The sequence below is a fragment of the Neocloeon triangulifer genome, unplaced genomic scaffold (assembly GCF_031216515.1).
Source record: "Neocloeon triangulifer isolate White Clay Creek 2 clone unplaced genomic scaffold, ASM3121651v1 ptg000014l, whole genome shotgun sequence".
In the NCBI taxonomy this organism is placed as follows: domain Eukaryota; kingdom Metazoa; phylum Arthropoda; class Insecta; order Ephemeroptera; family Baetidae; genus Neocloeon; species Neocloeon triangulifer.
Window position 1 is genome coordinate 16,621,682 of NW_026775556.1, and position 15,031 is coordinate 16,636,712.

General features: G+C 41.5%; 3 protein-coding genes across 5 annotated transcripts; 2 read left to right on the top strand and 1 right to left on the bottom strand.

The window, feature by feature from the left end:
* Nucleotides 1-103: 103 nt before the first annotated feature.
* LOC132199378 (mitochondrial inner membrane protein OXA1L) lies at nucleotides 104-2,307 on the bottom strand. Its single transcript, XM_059624036.1, has 8 exons — nucleotides 2,159-2,307; nucleotides 1,377-1,794; nucleotides 1,178-1,321; nucleotides 1,042-1,127; nucleotides 825-989; nucleotides 661-768; nucleotides 444-609; nucleotides 104-386 (listed from the first exon to the last, which is right to left on the bottom strand). Exons 1-8 carry the CDS (start codon nucleotides 2,243-2,245, stop codon nucleotides 229-231), a joined length of 1,332 nt encoding a protein of 443 aa, XP_059480019.1. The 5' UTR covers nucleotides 2,246-2,307; the 3' UTR covers nucleotides 104-228.
* Nucleotides 2,290-9,138, top strand: LOC132199377 (clathrin interactor 1). Of its 3 annotated transcripts, XM_059624035.1 has the most exons (12): nucleotides 2,293-2,477; nucleotides 3,070-3,149; nucleotides 3,205-3,326; nucleotides 3,381-3,523; nucleotides 3,574-3,701; nucleotides 3,755-3,869; nucleotides 4,043-4,289; nucleotides 4,345-4,582; nucleotides 4,648-4,854; nucleotides 7,411-7,502; nucleotides 7,635-7,797; nucleotides 7,886-9,138. In XM_059624035.1, the coding sequence occupies exons 1-12, from the start codon at nucleotides 2,446-2,448 to the stop codon at nucleotides 7,927-7,929; spliced, it is 1,611 nt and encodes a 536-aa protein (XP_059480018.1). In that variant the 5' UTR covers nucleotides 2,293-2,445; the 3' UTR covers nucleotides 7,930-9,138. The 3 variants fall into 3 exon arrangements, with proteins under 3 accessions (XP_059480017.1, XP_059480016.1, XP_059480018.1); XM_059624034.1 differs by lacking the exons at nucleotides 7,411-7,502; nucleotides 7,635-7,797; nucleotides 7,886-9,138 and adding an exon at nucleotides 4,947-7,382 and having other exon boundaries at nucleotides 2,290-2,477; nucleotides 3,758-3,869; XM_059624033.1 differs by lacking the exons at nucleotides 7,411-7,502; nucleotides 7,635-7,797; nucleotides 7,886-9,138 and adding an exon at nucleotides 4,947-7,382 and having other exon boundaries at nucleotides 2,291-2,477.
* Nucleotides 9,139-9,648: 510 nt separating this feature from the next.
* LOC132201170 (WD repeat-containing protein 19) lies at nucleotides 9,649-14,997 on the top strand. Its single transcript, XM_059627116.1, has 15 exons — nucleotides 9,649-9,779; nucleotides 9,831-9,967; nucleotides 10,043-10,294; nucleotides 10,354-10,534; nucleotides 10,795-11,310; nucleotides 11,390-11,710; nucleotides 11,761-11,910; nucleotides 11,967-12,380; nucleotides 12,434-12,720; nucleotides 12,788-13,280; nucleotides 13,387-13,797; nucleotides 13,850-14,153; nucleotides 14,212-14,489; nucleotides 14,546-14,622; nucleotides 14,720-14,997. Exons 1-15 carry the CDS (start codon nucleotides 9,762-9,764, stop codon nucleotides 14,817-14,819), a joined length of 3,939 nt encoding a protein of 1,312 aa, XP_059483099.1. The 5' UTR covers nucleotides 9,649-9,761; the 3' UTR covers nucleotides 14,820-14,997.
* Nucleotides 14,998-15,031: the final 34 nt, after the last annotated feature.

Sequence of the window (15,031 nt, forward strand, 5' to 3'; positions counted from 1 at the left end):
TGCTGCTGTCATGCTGAATGACAGTGAGCTTGGCAAAACGGCACTATATGATTATATACAATTGTAATTTTCATTGTCGACTGTCAATGAAAGCCGGAATATGTAAATTTAAGTCTTTATACACATTTTGAGAATCTAATTTTTCCAACAAAAATTTAGTTAGGATTTTACTTTGAGTAAATTATTGAATCAGTCAAATATACAACGGGATAGGTCTTAGTTTCAAACTCATTTGTCCCGCTTCTTGGCAGCCACTGCGTTTCGCTGCCTGGTGGGATCGTATTTGTATGTTTTTGGGATCGGACCTTCTCCGTACTTCTGGAATTGTGACTCATTGAATCTTGCCCTTTCCTCCATTTCTTTGGTCACTTTCATATTGTCCCAAGCTGTGGATGCAAGATTACTTTTAAAACAAGCAGAAAACAAAATGAAAAGCTACCTACATTCTTTGAATCCTTTGACAAAACCCTTTTCTTTCCTGGGCAAACTGTTAGGGTCGTGTGTGATAAGGCGCTCGATTTTACAGTAATCGCGCACGGCAGGAATCTTCAAAATTCCTACTTGTACTAGGGAAATCAGATTTGATGACATCCAGTAACACAAAATTGCCTATTGATAGAAATATTAATAATTTTCATCGAAATTGACACAAAAACTTACAGCAGGGAAATTCATTGTGAAAGGGAAAATGATGACTGGCATGGCTCTGAGCACGTACTTCATTAAATGCATGTTTTGGCTGGACAGCTTTGCTGTGTCCGTGCCCAACTAAAATTCAGTTTAGTAATTTAAAAAAAAAATAATAATGTAAAATTTTTAATTACCTCAATTGTAGCCCAAAGGGTGACACTTGTAATGACAGGAAGAATATAATACGGGTCACAAACAGTCAAGTCCGTGAACCACAACATCCCTCCAGTGTGGAAACTTTCAACAGGGGCATTCGCCATTTTTCGAAGGCCAACAAAAAATGAGATGAAAATTGGAGCCTAGGTGAATGTTCATTAGAATGCGGAGCAAGAATATTGGCAATTGTGTTACTTGTGCCAAGGGAACCAGCATGTTCTTGAAAGGACTGATTTGCTTTTCTCTCATAAATACCATCAACTCCTGACCATACCTGGCAGCTAAAATTTAAAAATTTTTAAAAACCACTTTATTTTTAAATTTGACAAACCATCTAATTGATTTCCACTTTGTCGAGCTTCGGACATTTTCATTTGAAGCACTTGCATCTGAGGCAGATTATTGTTCATCTTGGCAGCATTTTGTTGCGCTTTTACTACCAGTGGGAACATCAATAATCTTGCTATCAGGGTACCTGTTTGATAACAATAAATAAGCAAACAATGCTTACACAGATTTCATCCTTGGACCTGTCATAATGGCACCCCACCAGGGTAGGCTGCAGTCTACATGCAGATACTCAAGGCAGTTTTGCAAAAACCCTACTGGCGTCCACCCTCCAAGTCCTATGGATGCCAGTGTTGCTTCGCCGAGGGCATTCAGCGCCTCTGGCTCAAGTACGGGGAGGTCAGGTAGTGCTGGGATACTGTCGGTTGCCGACTCTGCAGTCACCTCAGCCACGAAATTTTCTTTCTCGACGGAAGTTTGTGGAGGAGTTGTTGGGCCGCTCAACTTGACAAATGTGTTGGGGTCAGTAGTCGTGCTGGCCGCTCTCCATCCAGCAAGGAGATAAGGGGAACGAGCACAACCCGTTCGAATGAAACTGCGAGATGTGCATGCCGACAGACTGTGATGCCGTATTGAGGTGCAGGTTGTATTGCCACGAACCTACAATTAAAATAAGTATGTAGTTACATAAAAGTATTTTAAAAACAATTCAAGAAAAATTAGGAAAAATATATAAATATTTTTAATGCATTATTTATATGAAAAGAAAAGATACATAATATAATACATAAATATTTGCTCTCTATCATCTATTCGCAATAAAAGACTCCATAGGTATATACAAAAATTTACAAAAAAAGTAAGCACTAAGTACGCTACGAAATAATAACATTATTTACATTACATTGTACAAGAGAGTAGCCATGAATTTTAAATTTTCAAAAATAAATCATCACAGAAATACAAAGAGCTTCAAGCTAAAAGAAAATAGCTGAAGCGAAGTTTACACTTCACAAAAATTCACCTCATATTGGTGGAAAATGCTAACTACAGGGGTGACATGCCGAAATTTGGCAAAATTTGCCGCACGAGGAATTACGAGTGCGGCCATCTTTTCACAGCTGTAGCTGTAGTAGATTTTAGTTAAAATTCTGTCCGCATTTGTATTGCAGATCGTAGCGCTTGAGTGCCGACTGTGTTTTATGCTAAAAATGGTCAGCGACAGTCTCTTCAGGAATCTGTAATCATCGGATATTTGATACTTGCTTTTATTGTTCTGTCTAATTTACCGGACGCTCAAACTATCCAGCCATGTGGAAAGTCCGAGAGATCGCCGACAAAGTGTGAGTCTGCATAAAAAAAGACTGACTTAATTATGACCTCTTTTTGCTGCCAACCCATCCCCCAGCCGAACCCACTTTTCTGTGTTCGAGGCAATTTGTTTCCAAATTTTTTTTTGTTTTTTTTTTTGTTTCTGATTTTACGCTCACGTCTGTAAATTTTGCATCTATCCGAATTTTTAGTTAATTTATTTACTACATTAGCACGATAATAATTAACTTGGGCAACGAAATGTTGGGTTGCTGCATAATTACATATATAATAACATTTAACTTTGACATTTTTTGCGGTTTTTTGTTTGTTTCAACTTTCACTCGATCTCATTTAAATAAACCACGTAACATATTTACGTGTGTGTACCTATAACAACTCAATCATTTCAGGCAGCTACATTTAGAGCCAAAGTAAAATTTTCGTAATTTGTTCTGTCGGTTGTCACTCTACATTTCCATTAGGTAGAGAAAGATTACAAATTTAATAATTCTTGATACAGATTTTTTTAAATCATTAATACAGAACCTTTTTTTAACGATGACTTAAAGGAATATGTATAGATTTTTTTTCGTGTTAATTAGAATTAAATCAAAATTTCAGCACCAATGTCGTCATGAACTATACTGATGTTGAAGCCAAAGTCCGTGAAGCCACTAATGACGATTCTTGGGGGCCTACTGGTAAAATAATAGTACAATCTTAGATTTTCCTGATTAAAATATTTAATTTGTTCAGGCCAGCAAATGCAGGATGTTGCCCAGCACACTTTCACTTATGAACACTTTCCCGAAGTAATGACAATGCTGTGGCGGAGGATGCTACAAGACAATCGCAGAAACTGGCGAAGAACTTATAAAGTACAATCATATAAATCAATTGGAGCGCTTTAACTATTATATTTTTCATGACAGTCACTTCTCCTCCTAAACTATTTGGTGAAAAATGGATCGGAGAGGGTGGTCACTTCCGCTAGAGAGCACATTTATGACTTGAGAGGATTGGAAAACTATTCCTACTTTGATGAAAATGGCAAAGACCAGGGCATCAATGTTAGGTAATTTTAGCTTCAATTCATGCAATAAGCCTCTTACGGTAAACTTTCAGGCATAAAGTAAAGGAGTTGATAGATTTTGTCCAAGATGATGACAGATTGAGAGAAGAGAGGAAGAAGGCTAAAAAGAACAAGGATAAATATATTGGAATGTCCAGTGATTCCATGGGAATGCGACTTGGTAAAAAATGACATGCATATTCAAATAGATAGTAAAGTAATCTAATTTTAAAGGAGGTGGTGGAGGCGGCGGTGGAGGCTGGGAAGATGGTGGATCATCTTGGGGACGGAAAGATCAGTCTGATTATTCTGACTGGGGCGGCAACAACAAAAATAGTGACAGATTCAGGTGAGTTTTTTAAGCACTTGAAAGCCAATTTGATAATCATTAGCATACTTGCAGCCGAAGCGTTTTTAAAAGTCCTTTCCAGGGGCATACAATGTTTCGTTTTCAAAAGTATTTTTCATAAAATCAAACTTAATTTTGCCTATTCTCTAACTGATCAAAAAAAAATTTTGTAGTGATGAAGGTGAACGGTATGATAGTGATGGAGATGTGCCTTCTCCCAAGCAGCCTGAGAGAAGCAGCAAGAATGAATACAAAGACAGCGAGAGCATAGAGTCCCCTGAAAAATTTCCCAGCAGCGGCAATGGCTTCAAGTCTGCTGTGCCCTCAAAAAATACCTTAACCACAAAGCAGCCAACTTCGGCTCGCACCATCAAGAAAGTTGACCTTGGTGCTGCAGCAGCATTTGCCAAAGAAGCGAAAGTAAGAATTTTTAAATTTAAAATCGAAGGACGTTTATTTTGTAATACACATCTAGAAAACAAGTCCAGTCAAGTCGTCGAGTGATTTGTTTGCATCTGTTGACGACGATTTCAACCCCAGAGCTAGTGATCAGGGTGAAACGACTGCCGATTTTGGTGAATTTTACTCTGCTGTCGGAACTGATGCTCCAACTGCTAAGTCTGAAGACGACTTTGCCGACTTCCACTCGGCATTTAGCGACCAGAACAGTTCCTTGCCAGCTTTTGCAACTTCTAACATCCCAATCTCCACAGGTATTAAAATTGAGGGTTTTTTTTATTCTTGATAAATTGTGAACTAAATCACTCCTATCTTGTAGGTGCTGCGTCTAACGCTGACCTCTTGATGGGCTTGGGCAGTCAGCTGCCTACCAGTGCTCCTGTTAGTCTAATGAGTGTTGGTGCCACTACGGACCTTTTCGGGGCCAGTCCTTTTGGCGGGCCACCCAAACAGGCTCCAATGAGCAGTGGGTTTGATGACCTCTTTGGGAGTACCAACCCTCTAGATACTGGAAACATTCCTCCAGGTAAGCTTGTGCAATTTTTTTTTAAACTCCGTGCAACAACTTGAGGCATGCGATCATGAGAAAAAGAGCAAATGTATGTCCCCCGTTTATAGCCGTGCTGCGATTGCAAAAATGCCAAGACCTCTACGCGGACCTACTATTGCTTGAAGCAAATGGCTGCATCGAAGGACCAGAGACTCCTCAGAAGTTCATGGGTTTGGATAGGCCAGCTGCCCCTCGAACACAAATGTGGCCTCAGATTCTGCTAGAGAGACTATCCACTAAAGATGTCAGCCCAGAACTTGGAGAATTTTGCATGCTAGCACCTGTTGATGAAGTTTGCAAGCAGGTGCTGAGCCTCTTGTCAGCAAATAACCAACTTGCACGTGTGCTTGAAAAGTGCTTGCGGGAAGAGCTTTGGGATTTTCTGATTAAGCAGTGCAGGCATTGGCAGATTGACGAACAAGACGTTGAGTGGACGAACACAGCTCAGCTTTTTGTCTCCATACCCTCTAGGGTTGGCAATATCCTTGAAGAGAAATTGCCCACCTTTTGTCAACCAGAGAAATTCAGTTCAATTCTGTTTCACCAGTTTGGGTGGGTCATTTCATTTTTGGCCCATGCTGAGACTTTCAAGGTGCCTTGGAGAGAGGATAAATTAATGCAGTTTCTATCAAAATTGCTCATAAACTATGGAGGGACGGAGAGTGCAGAGACTTTCTTCAGGATCTTAATGAGCGTCTGTGAAAAAGATGTCAGCGTCATTAAAGTGACTTCAAAATTATGTTCTCGTCTTGAAGGAAAGGCTTGTGAGAACTTAGTTACACTGTGTCTCCTGCATGGCTCCATGAGCAAAATTTTGGACTGGAAAACTTCCGAAGAAGTGAAGAATCATATTTTGGTGGTTGTGCCATTCCTACGAAGCCACCCAAAATGCAACCTACCCTTAACGTTGATAGACACAATTGCTACATCTTTGGAGAGCAGTTTTGTAGAATTTGTTACCAAAGTGGCATCCATTTGGGCCAACAAGAGCGCTATCAGCCACACCAGCCTGGAGCAGCAAATCTATCTGTCTGAAATGCTCATCAGGGCAGCAAACCATTTGACGGGCAAGGACCTGGGTGAGAAACGATTGGCCCTCCAAAGGCATCTCATGGGTGGCGTGAGCCAAAGATTGCAAGAAACTTCAATTGAGAAAAAAGTGCTTGGCATGGTTGTGGCTGAAAAATTGTTGGCTGTCTGTTTTCCTACCCCGGAGCCACTAAAATTTGACTATGATTCCCAAACAGAACTGGCAAACCATCTGAATCACCTGCAGGTTACAGTAGAGGAAGTTACATGGGACGGACACTGGCTGGTTGCCTTGCAAGATTTGTTTGAAAGCCAAGAAGAGACATTCCTACCAACCAAAGAGCTTGAATCTACAAGAATCTCTGAACCTGAGAGCCCTAAAGGAAATCTAACCTTGGAATTAGACAGTGATGACGAAGACGACGGATTTGAGGCCTTTGACATGTCCTCCGACAAGCTGCCGAAGGAGGCCCAACCTATTTTTCTCAGGGAGTTCCTAAACAAAATCCACGAGCAGTCGGCAGACGAGGGGAGTATGTCCCTTGAAGGTGTTGCCCAAATGATCAGGTCGCAGCTACCTGACGATGACTCTTCCCTTGCATGCGAATTGCTGGACGCTCTTCTAAACTTGAACCTGAAAAAGGTGGGGGAATCTGTCGTGGCAATCATTGAAGTGCATCCCGAGGAGGCTGTGCAACACCTGGCTGGACAACTGGGTATCCCTAACAAATACTCAACCTTGTACCTGAGCTGCGTCTTGAGGAGCATTGGTGCCGCGGCTTCCAACCTTTATCAAGGCCCGTCAAGTCCTGCGCAGACGGAATTTAAAATGCTGGAGCTTCCGAAAAATACTCGTCTCATTCATTCAATCAGACCTGCAATACGCGAGACAAAAAGCGTCTTTGCCAAGGTTGCTCCTGCTTTCCTTTACCCTTTGTTGCCAATTCTCCACATGGAAAATTGGGACCCTGAGCTCAGGGTAACTTTGCTCTCCACCCTGGCAGTGGTGATGGCATGCTCAGTGAACTGTCCACGAGTGCGGAGGATGAGTCTAGCGTTAATCGAAGAGATCGTGTTAGCGCAGTGGCCATTGCAGCACCCTGATGCAAAAATCAGGGCTGCAACGCTTAAGTGCATTCTGACGGCTCTAGCCAATCTGGATATGCAGGGGATTTTTGAGTGCAATCACCGCCAAGAACTGAGAGGGCACCTCCATTCCATTGCTGGGAATGACCCTGAGCATGAGTGCCGCGAGTGGGCTTCTAAAGGACTGTCAATTCTCTTGTAATCAAAGCTTCCAGAATAATAAAACAGAATTATCAGTTACGATTTTTTTTTTATCATGTCATGCTATTCAAATATATTTAATCATGTATTTAAACTGTTCACTCTTGCTTGCTAGTGGATAAATACAAAGGTACTAATTTTTACTGAACTATTAGTTTCAAAACGTTAGTCATAAAATTGAAATGATTGATATGAATTATTTTGATTCATTTGCAGCTCTCAGCCTTGATCTGACCCCAATGCAAGCCAGCTCTTCTACAATTGCAAACAACAACGCACCATCACAAGCTCAGAAAAATTCCCAACTGGTAAGAACATTTATTTTTTAAATAAATTAAATTTATATATCCTTGTTCAAGAAATTAAAATGTTTTATTTTTCTTTGAAATACTGAGAGTAAATTAAAAAAATAATATTCAATGTTAACTTGCTACTTACAGATCGGCAGCACATGGAGCAACGTTGGTAATGTGAATATCGACTTGGACAATTTATCGCTATCTTCAAGGTCCAACAAGCAATCGCCGACCTCGGCAAAACCCATGAACCAAATGCGCAGTCCAATGAGTCCGATTTCTTCAATTCCCCCTATGAGAATGCCAGGTAAGACGCCAAACTCTTGAAATTTATCCATAATAATTATATCTAATGCCTAACTGCTATAACAAGTTGCGTTTTAATCACTTTCAAGGTATGCAAGCTCAGCAGCCAAACTTCTTCATGGGAAGCAAATGATGCCCACTGACTTCATATCACTTCAGGGCCTAAATTGCCACACAAAGTGTTTGAAGATATTGAGTCAACCTGATTTTTCCTTATGTAATAATTTCAATCAGCCCAGCATTTTGTAAGAAATTTTATTTTAAATCTGCACCGTGCGAATAAATGTGTTCAGAAATGTATTTTCTTACCAGCGAGTATTTGACGGTGCATATTTTATAACAGAAAGTGTTTGTCGTGCAGGGATGCATAAGTTCCACTCCATTTTTACCACACTGTGCTTAATTAACCCAAAAATAAGAACTGACGTAAATGAGGTTCATTCTGTTTGCTACTTGATTGATGTGCGCGGATTTGGTGTCCATTGTGTTAAAATTTATTGTGAAGTATTATATTTGCAAGATGTTAATTAATTTGTAACCTGGAGCAGAATGTTATCCAAGGGTAAACTATTAAGGAGCAGGATTTATAAGTGTTTTGATAATATGCTGGATACTGTTGTCATGAAGAAAAAACTCGCACAAATCATTGTTTGAGCAGACGAATGATATCTAGCGAGTTGAAGGATAGATTTCCTTACTAAATAATAATTGTGTATTGCTGAACCCTGAATGTGCCTTAATGCTGCAACAATATCGAAAAAATAATACTTTGTACCGGGACAAAATATGCATGGATCAGTCATGATATCAAAACCAATTTGAATTGCAAAAACTTCCTTGAGCAATAGATGTCAAGAATTTCTCCCTCTGAATGCATTAATTCTCTGCAATTTGCTCAAATGTCTGTCTCCCAACTTCAACAACATAAATTGATTGTCTCTTCACTGTGATAAGATATTTTTATTATTTTGTTGCGTCTTGAACGATTGTTACTTATTCATGATTAAATTATTAATTAAGTAGTGATGATTTATATTCTTCATGGGAAGCGAGCATTTTCTCTAGCATTCCGCGATTATACACTGCATAATTTAATTATTTTTCCATAATTATTATTATTTTTAATCAATTTCGTAATTATTTGTTATTTCTTCATGTTATAAGACCTTCTTCTATTCTCACATATCCTGCACTTCAGAGAAACTGAAAATCTAACACGAAAAACAAAAATGTTCATTGAAATCACTGAAGTTAAAGGGTTTTATTGTAGATGTTAAGAATGATTTCTAGATCGCAGTCTGTTGTCATTTGTGGAAAATAAAACCATTTATTACACATAAAATACCTTTTTTAGTGCTGTTTCATAGTTTATATCACATATTAAAATATTGTTATTTATTAACACAATTTTTATTTGACAATTTTCATAAAAATGATAAAAAAAAATTGATCAAAAGCATTTATTACTAATCAAAAATAAAATTTATAAGCCTACTTTTAAAAATCAGTAAATGTGTTAAAATAAAATCATACTATTGGGTCGGTCTAACCCAATAGCCTAATAAGCTCACGGGTGCCATAAGCAAGAAAAAAAAAATCATACTACTTCTTGTTACAAAACCCAAATAAATTATTTTTGGATTTTTGTTAGTATTGAGATTGCAAATTGCGATAAATTTTGTTTTAAAACAAAATTAATTTTAATCTTAAAAATTATATTAAATTATTATTTATATATTATATTTGATTGTGTATGTTTGACAATATTCAATTTTAATTTACGACAGTTGATTCAGTCGGCAAGCCGCGTTATTGGAAAGTCGTCGGAATAAGTATAGGGTATTATATTGTTGGTACCCCTAGCACGCTTTTTGCCTGCTTCTGGTCATTGCAGGTGCAGGGCGGTAATGTTTTGAACATCGCAAAACAGGTGGTGCGCATTCCTAAGTCCTTTCGGCGTCCGAGATGGACACGCGCGTCCAGGTGAAAATTTAAATTAAATTAAACCAGCCTTTATAAATTTTCCACACTCAGGAAGCATTACTGACGCTTCCGGGGTCGCCGTCTGCGCTGGTGGCCTGGCAGAAGTCGATGGTCGCTGTTGCCCATCAGCAGCAAGTGTTCTTGTGGGACCGGCGGGGCCGTCAGGTGGACTTAATTCAACTTTCGGGGTCAGTAAACTTATGGATACATTTTTCCAAATAATACGCAAATATGAATCCATTTTTTCTTAAATTCATTTGCAGAAATTGCAATGGACTCTGCTGGGATAGTGAAGGTGACCTGCTGGCCGCTTCCTGCGAAAAGTCTGCAAGGGTCGTTCTCTGGGACGCACAGACTCGTCGTCCTCAGCCCATTGTAAGTGGTTTGGGCGAGGGCGTTTCGTGGGTGGGCTGGGGTCCCCGTGCAGTACTTGCACTTGCAACCACTAAAGGAAACCTCGTCCTCTATGACCATCGTTCCGGCAGAAGAATGCCTGTTCTTGGCAAACACAACAGGTAGTCACTCCTACAGTAAAAATTCAGGAGAAGGATATTTATTGATACAAATATTTCAGACAAATTGTTAGTGGAGCATGGAGTAGGGCAGGTCTCTTGGCTCTGGCTGCAGAGGATCGAAGTCTGTCCGTCAGCACTGCTGACGGTGACACCCTGAGAGCAGTCGCCCTCAGGGCTGAACCTTCATTGCTCCGATTTGGAAGAATAAAGACGGAAGATAAGCCTCATGGAGATGATACGGTATAAAATATTCTTTGTATCGCCATTTAATCTCAAACACATGCCGTTCAAAAAATTTTCAATAGATTTATTTGTGTTTTAAAGAGAAATATCAACGACTGAAATTCTATAGAATTTGCCCAGTTGATTGTGCTTTTAGTGCTCATTGTTATTAATTTCTACAACTTCTTTCTGAAATTTTTTTTTCACTTTTATTTACTTTTTTATATTTATATTGATTAATTAATCGAATTAATCTCTAACTTTTTTTAAACTTCCAGGTCAGTGTTGTAGTTGGCCGTAAGACCCTTTATTTGCTTCGGGTTTCGGAAGGGGATGAGCCTGTTGAACTGGCGTTCCAGCCACGTTACGGCCAAGTGGTTTCTTATGAGTGGTTCGGAGACGGCTACATCCTCCTCGGTTTCTCGGCAGGCTTCCTCGTAGCTGTGTCCACTCACCCCAAGGAAATAGGACACGAACTTTTCCAGCTGCAGCCGCATCCGTCAGGCCTAAAACATGTAGCAGTGGCTGCAGACGCCGACTTGGCTGCCACGGCTGGCACTGATGGCCAGGTCAAGCTGCACTCCTTGGCGTCTGGGGAGACCAAGAGGGTTTTGGCTGCCCCTGGAGTCGCCACCCTTGCCTGGAGTGCAGACGGGCAACTCCTAACTGCCGCCTGCTCAGCAGGGGTGGCCATCTTCCTGGCGCGCTTGCCTGCTGTGGCCGCTGCTGATTCTATTAGAGCAGCCGTTCTTACTTCATTGTCAGAAGTTTCAGTCACAGAGCCTAATTTTCAGGTACTTTTTTATTTTCAGAAAACTAATTATTTTTATATAATTGTTGATTTAATTCATATTTAATTTTTTACCGTTGAAGGAGCCACTTACTAGTGTGCGTTTGGCCATTGAACCATCATGGGCGGCTGTTGGCCCAGCACATGTAGCCGCTGGAATGAACAACCGCGCCTGGTTCCATCGCCTGGGGGTTCCGGTGGAGGAAGCGGGCACCAAAGAATATGTTGCTTGTGTGAGCGCATTCAAACTTAGCAGTCGCGTGGCTGCTGCACTTTGTGAAGGTCGCATTCATGTGCACACCATTGAAGAAGCCTCTGCGGAAGCAGTGGTGCCAGAGGACGAGTCCGACGGGCGCGTTTCAAGTCACGATCTCACTAATGAAGCTCTTGTTTACGGAACTGACGTAAATTGCTTTTACTTGTAATTACCGCTTTTTACTTGCTTATTTTTTAGATGGGGACTCTTGCCATTTTTCACCTTCAGCAGTGGCGCCAGGTTCAACGATTCCGCCACTCTTGTGCCATCAAAGTGGTGGCTTCGGAACCAACAGGCTCGCGAGTGGCTTTTCTGGATGACCAACACCAAGTCTTTGTTTTTTGTCCAGTAGGCAGACTTTTTTATTATTTAGATTTAAATTAATTTATAAATTGATTTGATAGTTCACAGAAAGTCTGATAGCTGTGTCTGTAAGCACCTCAACAGAAGGTCTTCTTTGGGACTCATGGTCAGGCGAAGCCTCATTTCTGGCAACCTACGACGCCCAACAGGCAAGTGGCCATGTCCTCGTCCGCAATTCTGTGCGAGGTCCATACGCAGAAACTGTTTCCACGCCTACGCAGCTTCCTAGTGGACAACAGCCACTGTGGTTAGCCGGGGGAGAATTAGGCTTGAATGGCCAGGATGGTCGCCTCACCCGAGTCATGCTCGAGGGACATGCAGCTGTGCTGCGGCCAGACGACGCCTTCGACGCAATGCTTGCTCTGCGAAGGTTCAAGGAGGCTTGGTCGGCCGCCACTGAAAAGTCTCAGTGGAAAAGACTGGCAGAGGCTGCATTGCATGACATGGACTTTGAAGTAATTAAATGACTTTCATAAATTATTATTTGTAATTTTTAATTTATTTGAAGGTGGCTTCAAGAGCATATCGCCGTTTAAAAGATGCTGGAATGGTATGTTCAATCGAAGCAGCCTCTGAAGCAGAAGATCGGTTTGAGGCAGCTGGTATGGCTGCAATCAGCCTCGGCCTGTACGACTTGGCAGAACAAGCCTTTTTAAGATCTGATCGCCCAACAGCTGCGTTGGAAATGCGCAGCAGCTTACTCCAGTGGCCTCGCGCCCTTGAATTGGCCACCTCTTTAGCTCAAAACCAAGTTCCATTGCTGGCCAAACAGTTTGCGCAGCAGCTAGAATTTACGTTAGTTAACATTTTATTATTATGATTATGGCTCTTAGCTCTTAAAACAAACTTTTATTGTCTTCAGAGGCGAACACGCTCAAGCTTTGGCGCAGTATGAACGTGCATCGACGCAGGTTGATTGTAGAGCCGGTCTTGCTCGTTGCTCTCTGCGATGCGGTGACGTACGAAGGGGACTTGCTTTGCTGGACGAGGAGCCTGCAGCACCCATTGACCTTTTGCGCGAGTGCGCCACCATTCTGGAGGCAGGTCGCCACTTGCCAGAAGCTGCTGCCCTGGCTGAACGCGCTGGTCTCTTTGAACGAGCCGCTGAACTTCACGTTCGACTAAAAAATTGGCCAAAAGTGGCACAACTGTTGCCAAGAGTTTCTGCCCCGCGAGTTCACGCTCAGTTTGCGCGAGCCAAAGAAGCCGACGGACGATTTTCAGAGGCTGTGGCTGCTTATGTGACAGCTGGAGATCCAGAAGCTGCTGTTCGTTTGCTCCTCGACAAACTCAGAAGACCTGAAGAAGCTGTCAAAATTGTCAAAGAGACTCGAAACCCGGAAGCAGCAAAACAAGTTTGTTCAATTTTTTATTATTAAAATTAAAATTACGCTTACTATAATAATTACTATATATTATTTTTAAATCATGTTTCTTTCATGAAATGATTTTTTTTTCAAGGTAGCCCGATTTCTTCGCAGTGCAGGTGACGCTACATCGGCTTTGCAACTCTTGGTCTGGTGCGGCTGTGCTTCAGACGCCTTCGAGTTTGCTCGCCAAGCTGGTGAGATGGCCCTTTTAGGACGGTTGCTTGCTTCGGAGGTGGCAATTGATGGTGCGCCGCCCCAAGCCCAACTAATAGAGGTGGCTCGCTACTTTGAGGCAGAGCAAGATGCCTTTTTGGCGGGCAAATTTTTGCACTTGGCTGGTGAGAGCCAGCGAGCGGTGCAACTGTTGCTCAAGGCGGCTGCTGTCGGCCACAAGGAGGCTCTTGAAGTGGCCGTTGAGGCCGCTGCAGCTGCTGAACACGAGCCACACCTTGCTGACCAGGTCATCCAGTTCATATGTGGTGATTTGGATGGCGTTCCAAAGGTAGCAAATTCCTAAATCTGTCATTAGGATTTTCAAACTTACTTTGTTTCAGGATTTCAGCCTCGTCTTGAAACTTTATTTGGCTAAAGGGCAATTAGAAGAGGCTGCTCAAGTGGCTGTGCTAATGGCTGAAGAAGAACAGAAGGCTGGTAACTACCGAGCTGCTCATGACACTCTCCTAGCGGCCCATCAGCAGTTGAGAGTAAGAGGAGGAAATCCCCCAGAAGCTCTTCGTTCTCGACTGGCTTTGCTGCACTCATATACACTGGCCCGCTTGCATGTGAGGCGCGGGAAACACATGCTGGCCGCTCGTTTACTCTCCAGGGTTGCTGCTAATATTTCCAAATTTCCTGCGCGTGAGAAAAGAAATCCAATTTCAAATAATGGATAGAAAAAAATATTTATTAATTGCAGATGCTGTTCCAATTTTGACGTCAGCTGTCATCGAGTGCAGTCGAGCTGGACTTGCGTCCACTTCGTTCAGATTAGCCTCAATGTTGATGCGACCCTTGCATAGACCCCATCTAGATCCCAAGTACAAGCGAAAAATTGAAAGTGTTGTCAGGAAAGGTGTTCGTGACCCTGAGGCTCCAGAACCAACTTCGCCGTGCCCCCACTGTCTTCAGCCCCTACCTGAGTTTGAATTAGCCTGCAGCAGATGCAAAAACAATTTACCATTTTGCATTGCTACGGTGTGTATTTTCAGTTTTAAATTATGTATGACATCAACATTTTTCAATCCTTTTAGGGCAAGCATGTTATTAGAGATAACTTCACTCTCTGTCCACACTGCGAGTTTCCAGCAATAGCCTCTGAACTTACAGAGTACGTAAAATTCTAGTAACCAAATATGTTCCACTCTCTTTTTATTGTGTTAATTTTGAATTGCTTTTCACTGCTATTTATGAATTTACCTTTTTAGGCTGCTGGAGACTGAAAGTGTTTGTCCAATGTGTGGAACGGAAGTTGAAATCGCAGCTCTCTCTACTCTTGAAGATCTTTCCGAGCACCTCAAAGTTTGACCAAACTGCACCAAGCATTTATCTGATCTCAAAGCTCTCTACCATATATATTTATTTCTCTTTTTACCATTCCTCTACTTTACAAATTCACTGTCACATTTAAATTATATTTATTGAATTTTATAGTTAAATGTGACCGCCTCTTTAGAGGCTTAATAAAGGGAATAGTTATTGAGGCTGACAAGGATATTATTATTTATATCTTTTGAATA

What these genes read in the sequence shown, in the direction of transcription:
- LOC132199377 (XM_059624033.1), top strand. Translation starts at nt 2,446, where the DNA reads ATGTGGAAAGTCCGAGAGATCGCCGACAAAGT. An exon ending in CGAGAGATCGCCGACAAAGT is followed by an intron (nt 2,478 to 3,069) that starts GTGAGTCTGCAT and finishes TCAAAATTTCAG; the next exon opens with CACCAATGTCGTCATGAACT. An exon ending in TAACATCCCAATCTCCACAG is followed by an intron (nt 4,583 to 4,647) that starts GTATTAAAATTG and finishes CCTATCTTGTAG; the next exon opens with GTGCTGCGTCTAACGCTGAC.
- LOC132199378 (XM_059624036.1), bottom strand. Translation starts at nt 2,245, where the DNA reads ATGGCCGCACTCGTAATTCCTCGTGCGGCAAATTTTGCCAAATTTCGG. An exon ending in GCATTTTCCACCAATATGAG is followed by an intron (nt 1,795 to 2,158) that starts GTGAATTTTTGT and finishes TTTTAATTGTAG; the next exon opens with GTTCGTGGCAATACAACCTG. An exon ending in TGTCAAAGGATTCAAAGAAT is followed by an intron (nt 387 to 443) that starts GTAGGTAGCTTT and finishes TTGCATCCACAG; the next exon opens with CTTGGGACAATATGAAAGTG.
- LOC132201170 (XM_059627116.1), top strand. An exon ending in GTTCTTGGCAAACACAACAG is followed by an intron (nt 10,295 to 10,353) that starts GTAGTCACTCCT and finishes CAAATATTTCAG; the next exon opens with ACAAATTGTTAGTGGAGCAT. An exon ending in TATTTCCAAATTTCCTGCGC is followed by an intron (nt 14,154 to 14,211) that starts GTGAGAAAAGAA and finishes TATTAATTGCAG; the next exon opens with ATGCTGTTCCAATTTTGACG.